The sequence below is a fragment of the Peromyscus californicus genome, unplaced genomic scaffold (assembly GCF_007827085.1).
Source record: "Peromyscus californicus insignis strain IS unplaced genomic scaffold, ASM782708v3 Scaffold_9__1_contigs__length_137607984, whole genome shotgun sequence".
In the NCBI taxonomy this organism is placed as follows: domain Eukaryota; kingdom Metazoa; phylum Chordata; class Mammalia; order Rodentia; family Cricetidae; genus Peromyscus; species Peromyscus californicus.
In genome coordinates, this window is record NW_026294617.1 from 70,231,179 (window position 1) to 70,238,691 (window position 7,513).

The window sequence follows — 7,513 nt, forward strand, 5'->3', positions numbered from 1 at the left end:
GCTTAAGGAAGGGTACAAGAAGCTGCCCTAGGGCTGGCAGCTTTGCTCCTCTTGACCTCAGGCTTCCCTTCTCGTCATAGCGTGCTTTTCTCTCCAGCCTCAGAGGAGTGGGGCAGGTGACTCAGATGTTCCCTTGGAGTTGGACTATGGAGACTTGGGTCCAGGCTCAGCCCGTCCTCTCTTTTTTTGCGCTCCCAGCCAATCTGCCCATCTTCCACGGGAGTGTGTTCCCTGGAGCCTCGTCCTGCATCACTCTCTGCTTTTGGAAACTGCCGTTGCTTAGAGACAAGTCCCAGCTGTATCACTAGTGTACTAGCTGTGGTGGGATGACAAGGGGGCGGTGGAGAGGAACTAGGCAGGCTAGGGTGGGACTTCAGCCAGGGTTAGGGGCTGTGCCCATATATATATATATATATATGTAATTATATATACCCCTAACCAAATTCTGTTCCTAGAGTCAGTGTGAGTTTTCCCAGCATACAGGACACTCACCTGGACCCCTAAACCATACATGACTATACCTTAAACCTGAGCCTCTTCCCCAGTCCACAGTCGCAATCCAGTCCTGAGCCTTTCTTTGAACCTCTTCCCCAACCCTGGATTCTTAGTCCTCCAACCCAGGAGTCTTTGACAATTATTTACCAGCTTTTACTTTGTGGTAGCCAGTGACTTTAGCTGACTGTCCTTGGCAGGAAATGCCTTCCTTCACTGATCCCATCCCAAGATGGGTCCTTTGTGCTCTTGGACTAGTGTGTGAGGATGGAGGGTCTCCACGTGGGGAGTAGCCCAGGATATGGGGAGATAGACGTATGGGCCACACTTCCTATTGTTTCTTTTCTGGAGAGCCCAACTTGCCTTTTTCAGCCAATGGCTTCACCAGATGGTGAGGTTTAGTAGGAAAAATGGTTTCTGGTATTGAAAATGTGTATGCCTTGGTTAACGTCACCTGCCACCTCCAGCCCTGCTGGTAAACAGCAAGTCAAAGTTTCCAGAAGGGGTTCCCTTCAACCTTTTCTGGAACTCCTCACATCTCTGATCCCTTCTCATTGGCCCCATGCCTCCTGGTTCCTTTGGGCATTGGGGACGAGGGAATAAAAACAGAGGATACTGGCAGAGAGGCTGCAGCTGCAGCTTCGATCCTCCAGGTTCACTTCCTCCTTGGTGAGTCCTTCCTTCAGATGACCTTCATTTCTGCTGCACCAGCCTGGGCTAGGAAGAGTGTGACAGGATGTGGAAACCTCCACAAGGAAGGCCTGGCCTCACAAGTGGGAGTGTACTTAGGGAGGAGAGGGCAGAGTACGTGGAATTGTGACTGTCAGGATTTCCTGAGAATCCAACCCTAGGAGCAAGAACGCTGAAGCAGGAGGATCATGAGTTTGAGAGTAGTCATCTTAGGATACATGGTGAGACACTGTCTCGGGGAGAGAGAGAAGGGAGGGAGGAGGTGTAGAGTGCAATTAGCAAGATGTTCCGGCAGATGCTCAGAGTCCCTTCCTTGCCTTGAACTGTGGTCCAGCTGAGCATCCATGAGGCCGGGAGAAGCTGATAGTCTGGGTGGCAGGAGATGAATGATGGGTTCAGTCCAACTCAAGAACTTCTTGGGTTGGACATAGGAGTCAGGGTAGGAGTCCCCACCCTCCTATCCAGCTCAGGGTTCTCCCCAGGATCTGCAGAAGCCTCCACTGTGGGCTTTGTTTCCTTCCTCTTTAAGGGGAAGTGGTTTTTAGACCCGAGTTCCACAAGCTCCAGCTGTCTGCTCTTTTGGGGAGTGGCTCTAGAACCACTAGAGCCATATCTCATAAGATCCTGGCCATGTCCATACCCACCCGCCCCTGCCCCTATCAGGCAATGGGTGAAACTCTCTGGGCAGTAGACTGGAGTTCACTGGGCAAGTCCAGTCACCTCTCTCCTGCTTCCTGCTGAGATCTTACCTCCCAGTTTCAGCCCCAACCCTCTCTGACTCCTGGACTCCTTTTTTGCTCCCACACCCTTACAATGAGACCTCTCCTTCGTCTAAAGTGACTCAGAGGCTGGAAAGAGGAGGGAGACTAGGTGGGAACAGTGGCTGGAAAGCCAGAACCTAAACTGTGTGGGGGAAGATAAAAATCCTGTTCTTTTGAAGAGGCTGTCCTGTACCCTCTTTGCTCCTGGATCTCTTGGTCAGCATTCTTAATCAGGGAAGCCCACAGCCTCCTTTGGGGGCTGGACAGCTTTGGCTGCCAGTATTTGTCATGGCTCTCATTATAACCTGTCTATATGTACAGCGATCTTCTTGTTGATGGAATTTGGTCTCACTGGGGGCTCCTGTCAATGGTGGTTGCCAAGAGGGCCTTTGGGTATGACTGGTGAGGAGCAAGTCCAGCTTCTCCAGTGCTGTGATTGTCCCCTCTTTCACCCCAGAGTGCACATCGTGATGGAGACTCCTCTTGAGAAGGCCCTGACCACCATGGTCACCACATTCCATAAATATTCAGGGAGAGAGGGGAGCAAGCTGACCCTGAGCAGGAAAGAACTGAAGGAGTTGATCAAGACAGAACTGAGTCTTGCAGAGGTAGGTGACCATTCTCTCATACTCCACTATACATTCTGAGCACCCCTTCTGGGAGATGTCCACCTACTGCAGGGTACTCTAGCCTAAGCAAGGGGCAGGATGGCTGAAGGGCCAGAGATAGAGGAAGTGGTCGGCATCTCTGGCTACCACGGCTCTAGACCTCTGTGCTGGGGGATGAATCAGTCTCACTGGAAAGGAAGTGAGTCTGGGGTGTGCTACTACCTTTGGGAACCTATAGGATCAGATAAAGGAGACTTTGATGACAGGTTGCATAGCTTGTGTTAGGGATCTTGAGGGTCTGAGGGATGTGGGTGCCAGGTTTGGCTGTGCATAACTCAAGGATAGGGATTCTTCTTGATTCTCCTCTGTGCCTGGCACAGCCAATGTCCTAAGTGATGTTGTCAAGTAAACAGACGAATTTATGAACATGGGGTAGGAAGGAGAGCGCATTGGTTCCCATTAGATGGACATGATAGGAGGGGTGGCTGGCTAATTTGAAGGTCTATAAGATAAAGTAATTGAGCCTCAAATGCATCAGAGAACTTGTCCATTGAGGCTGACCTGGAAGTCCAGGCTAGGCCTCTGCACCAACCTCCTATTTATCTTTACAATAAAGTACCAGATCCCATTGTTTCCTCAGGAAGAAGGTTCCTGGAGTATGTCCATGGGTAGGGGTGAAGCAGGTGTCACTGTTCCCAGGCCTCTCTGTGGCTTCCCTAAGGTACATGAAGTTCACCACGGCATACACATTTTCTTTTCTTTTTGAGACAGGGTTTCTCTGTATAGCCTTGGTTGTCCTCAGACTCATTCTGTAGCTCCTGACCAGGCTGGCCTCCAATTCACAGAAATCCACCTGCCTCTGCTTCTTGAGAGCCACCATGACTGGCCTGGTATGTATGTATTCAATACCAGAAACCACTCTGCTGTCCTGGAGTTAATGAAGGTAGAGGGAAAGGCCACTGGTCCATCAGGTGCTAATTACTAGGGGACAGAGCCCCAGGGGAGGAGCCTAGTCTGGGGACCAGGGTCATGTTACAGAGAGGCTGTTTCCAGCATCCTGGGTATCAACATCCTGTATCCAAGGGAGACCTGGAACTGATTGCAATAGAGGAAGAGCAGGGTCTGCCTGCTTGTTCTACCCTAAGTAGAACTTCCTAGAGAAGCCAGGGTGCAGGGACCAAACTGGGAGGACATCCAGTGCCAGGCTGGGGCTGGGGGCATGCTGGCTTCTCAGCTCCAGTGTACTGATCTTAGAGAGAAGTGTATAGTCATGTCTGGGTCCTTTCCCAGCTTGGCCTTACAATATGGGCTGTCTAAGTCTGGGACTCGGATGATGCTCATGGCTGCAGAGCCCAGGACTCAACCTGTTTTTTGTAGGCATTTGTATAGATTATAGATCATATTTTTTTTGGATGGGAGGATGTCCCAGGAGCAAAGGCTAGACTAGCCTTCCGAGCGTAATTCATTTGGAATCAGCACTCAGGTCCGTGATCCCATTTGGTGTCAGGCCCTGTGGTAAAGATATGGGTTGGGGCCAAGCTGCTGAGCAGTCTCCTTCCCCTGGGCCCTTGCAGAAGATGAAGGAGAGCAGCATTGATAACCTGATGAAGAGCCTGGACAAGAACAGCGACCAGGAGATCGACTTCAAGGAGTACTCCGTGTTCCTGACCACATTGTGCATGGCCTACAATGACTTCTTCCTAGAGGACAACAAGTGACCAGGGTCCTCTCTCGCCTCACCGGGAGCTCCTTGTCCTGTCCTCTGAGGCCTCCTGAATGGCTCCTCTTATGCCCCTGGTCTTTCTCTTTCTCACAGATGGATTCTTCCAGTAGAGAAATAAAGTCTTTTCCTTTCCATGTGTTGGTTTTGAGATGGTTTATCTCCATTGGCTGAGGCAGGGGAGTACAAACAGATGTTTTTTGAGCCACTCGGCCTCAGGCCACACACTGGCGGCCTGTGGGGACAAAGGGTGGGCTTTCACCCCACTCCACTGACTGTCCTTTGTTGTGGACACTGTTGGACATGTCCCGGCTTTGTCCTGCACTCCTGTGAAATAACAAAGCTGTCCCAGGCATTTGCACGCTTCCCCAGGCAGCAGAGATGCCCAGGAAACAGTGAGGAAAAGCGCTTTGGGAATGAGGAGGCCGGGGACTAGTGCAGGGATGGCCCCACTGGTCTGATTGGGGGCATAACCCACAGGAGGTCACTCTGGCAGCCCCAGTAAAAAAGGGAGGCACAGACTTAGCACCCTTCCCACATCTGAGTGACTTCAGGAGGCTAACGCCTCCTCCTTCTCCTCCAGCTTCCTCTTCTCAAGACTTTTCTTCAGGAGAAAACGTTCAAAACTTTTCACTTAAGATGAATAACTAAGCATGCCCGATGGGCTTGGCTCCACTGTGTGCACATTAATATGTAAGCTGCTCTAACAATGAAATTCCAGGCAGTGTCCGTGAGGAAACGAGTGATGGTGTTAGATAGAAATTTATTTTTGGTGGGGGAATGGTGTCTGAAATCTTTTGGACTGTGTCTCTCCCCTCTTTTTTTGAGACAGGATTTTCTATAGTTCAGGTTGGCTCAAAATTCTGCCTGCTGGGATCAACGTACAGAACTAGATCCCAAGCCTTAAACTAGTGGTTCTCAACCTGCGGAGAGGTTGAACGACCCTTTCACAGGGGTTGCCTAAGACCACTGGAAAACACAAATATTTACATTGCGATTCATAACAGTAGCAAAATTACAGTTATGAAGCAGCAACGAAAGTAATTTTATGATTGAGGGGGGGTCACCACAGCATGAGGAACTGTATTAAAGGGTTGCAGCATTAGGAAGGTTGAGAACCGCTCTCTTAGACGATCTGGTAGACCACTGGCTGCTTCCCTTCCTTCATGGAGTTGATCTTGCCACTAGAGAACGGCAGCATCGGTGAGGTTCCCACTCCCCCTCACACTGATGCTAACTTTAGGGACACATTGTGCTCTGGCTGGCAGATGGCCCAGCACACATGCCAGAGTCACGAGTCACGTGCCAGAAGGGCAAACTGAACTATGGAAATGAGGAAAAACCCGATGTCTCCGGTTTTCGTTGGTTTCCTGGACCGGGATGACTAGGCTCCCTCATGCCACTCCCAAGCCGGGACAGGGCAGCAGAGGCGTGGAAAACTGAGGGGGTTGGGGTTCTGTTTTGCTAGCCTCAGGCGCCGGGTGGGGCTGGGGCGGGCCGGCACTCCTTGGGCGGGCCTCCCGGATGCTGGCAGCTATAAGGCCTGCCGGACTGCGACACAGTCCAACCCCTTGACCACTCCTTTGGCTCATTGCTGTCTACGGTGCGGTGCGGTGAGCTCTTGCTGGGGCAGCCCTAGGTCCCTCTAGGGTCAGCCCGCTCCTGAGCTGATACCAGCTCCGCGGAGCCCTTGCTGGGGCAGCCCTAGGTCCCTCTAGGGTCATCCTGCTCCTGGGCTGGGGGCGGGGGGTGTTAAGCCCCTACGGGCTCCGCGGGTGGTCTGCATTGGGATCTAAGTCTGCCGAGTCCGGGGGAGGCAGGCAGAGTCAGGATCAGTTGGGTTATGCCAGGCAAACCCCGAGGCTAAAGCATCCCTTTGGGGCGGCTCCCTGAGTCTGCTCTTCTGGGGTGCGGGAGGGTTTGCCCTGGGTGTGTGTCATTGCCGTCGCAGTGTGTGGCCCTGTCAGGAGATGCCCAGGGGCAGCTTCCATCCCTTCCATTTGCTCAGTCATAATCCCCAGCTCTCCTGGAAGCCCTGGAGGACAGTGTTCAGACACCCCAAAGTCGGTTCCATCCTTACACCCCTGGCCCCACTTGCCCTGGGCTGTCACCTGTGTTGGCTTGAGGCTAGCTGGTTCAGATATGTAGTCACCCGGCTTAGGGGATGATGGGAGAAGTCTTTGCTACCAGCAGCACTGATTAACCCCTCCGTCCAACAGCTTCTTCTAGCCCAGTGGTCAATTATGGCATGCCCCCTGGATCAGGCCATTGGCCTTCTCGTAGCCATCTTCCACAAGTACTCTGGCAAGGAGGGTGACAAGCACACCTTGAGCAAGAAGGAGCTGAAGGAACTGATCCAGAAGGAGCTCACCATCGGCTCTGTGAGTAGCCCCTGCCCGGGTTCCCCCCTCCCACCTCTATCCACCCTAGTGGACACAGTTCCTGATCTTACCTTCCTTGGAGAGAAGCCTGCATGCTCCCAGCCTGCCGTCCTATCCCCTGAGGGAGGAGCAGGGACTGAGGAGAATTAAACAAAGGTAAACGTAAGCTGAAGGCCCATCCTTGGTGACCATGAGCAGAGACACTTGCATGAGCAAGGGCTTCCAGGGAAGGCGTAAGGAATCTGGGGTGTTGGCCACCATTGAGTGTGGACTTCTCTTTCTCATGTATTAGAAGCTGCAGGATGCTGAGATTGCAAGGCTGATGGACGACCTGGACCGCAACAAGGATCAGGAAGTAAACTTCCAGGAGTATGTCGCCTTCCTGGGGGCCTTGGCTTTGCTCTACAACGAAGCTCTCAAGTAAAATGGGAAGGTAGCAATGCCCTCTGGATGCCTATCTCTGTCAAATCCAGTGGTGGGTAATTGTACAATAAATATTTTGTTTTTGTTACGTCTACTCCTGTGTTCTGGCTCCCCACTGGTTTCCAGTTGCTTACAGGTTTGCTGCTGAACTCATCATTGGGCCGTCTTAGTCATAGTTAATCTTTGAGAGTAGCTCACTGACCTACCCAGACAAGGTCTGCTAGCTCACTGGGAGTCTTTAGGCTAGGCAAAGCCACCTTAAACAAAGGCTTAAGTGATCTCCAGGAGAGAGGATCTGCGGTGTGGCATAGAGTTAGGGACCGTTAGAAGCAGGGCAGCAAGACCCCAGTCGTCTCCTGGAAGACATGCTTTGGTCTGGGTGTGGTGAGAGGGGAAGTACTAGATGGGCCCTGACGTTGGGTCATCCACCTTTTCACT

General features: G+C 52.1%; 2 protein-coding genes across 3 annotated transcripts; both read left to right on the forward strand.

Moving 5' to 3' along the window:
- The first annotated feature begins 1,065 nt into the window (after positions 1–1,065).
- On the forward strand, positions 1,066–4,347 carry S100a5 (S100 calcium binding protein A5). The gene is made up of 3 exons (XM_052732240.1): positions 1,066–1,161; positions 2,401–2,551; positions 4,126–4,347. The coding sequence occupies exons 2-3, from the start codon at positions 2,414–2,416 to the stop codon at positions 4,267–4,269; spliced, it is 282 nt and encodes a 93-aa protein (XP_052588200.1). The 5' UTR covers positions 1,066–1,161; positions 2,401–2,413; the 3' UTR covers positions 4,270–4,347.
- Positions 4,348–5,717: 1,370 nt separating this feature from the next.
- On the forward strand, positions 5,718–7,169 carry S100a6 (S100 calcium binding protein A6). 2 transcript variants are annotated; one of them, XM_052730740.1, is made up of 3 exons: positions 5,718–5,874; positions 6,491–6,652; positions 6,945–7,169. In XM_052730740.1, the coding sequence occupies exons 2-3, from the start codon at positions 6,515–6,517 to the stop codon at positions 7,074–7,076; spliced, it is 270 nt and encodes an 89-aa protein (XP_052586700.1). In that variant the 5' UTR covers positions 5,718–5,874; positions 6,491–6,514; the 3' UTR covers positions 7,077–7,169. The 2 variants fall into 2 exon arrangements, with proteins under 2 accessions (XP_052586700.1, XP_052586699.1); XM_052730739.1 differs by having other exon boundaries at positions 5,724–5,884.
- Positions 7,170–7,513: the final 344 nt, after the last annotated feature.

What these genes read in the sequence shown, in the direction of transcription:
- S100a6 (XM_052730740.1), top strand. Translation starts at nt 6,515, where the DNA reads ATGGCATGCCCCCTGGATCAGGCCATTGGCCTTCTCGTAGCCATCTTC. An exon ending in AGGAGCTCACCATCGGCTCT is followed by an intron (nt 6,653 to 6,944) that starts GTGAGTAGCCCC and finishes CTCATGTATTAG; the next exon opens with AAGCTGCAGGATGCTGAGAT.
- S100a5 (XM_052732240.1), top strand. Translation starts at nt 2,414, where the DNA reads ATGGAGACTCCTCTTGAGAAGGCCCTGACCACCATGGTCACCACATTC. An exon ending in CAGAACTGAGTCTTGCAGAG is followed by an intron (nt 2,552 to 4,125) that starts GTAGGTGACCAT and finishes GGGCCCTTGCAG; the next exon opens with AAGATGAAGGAGAGCAGCAT.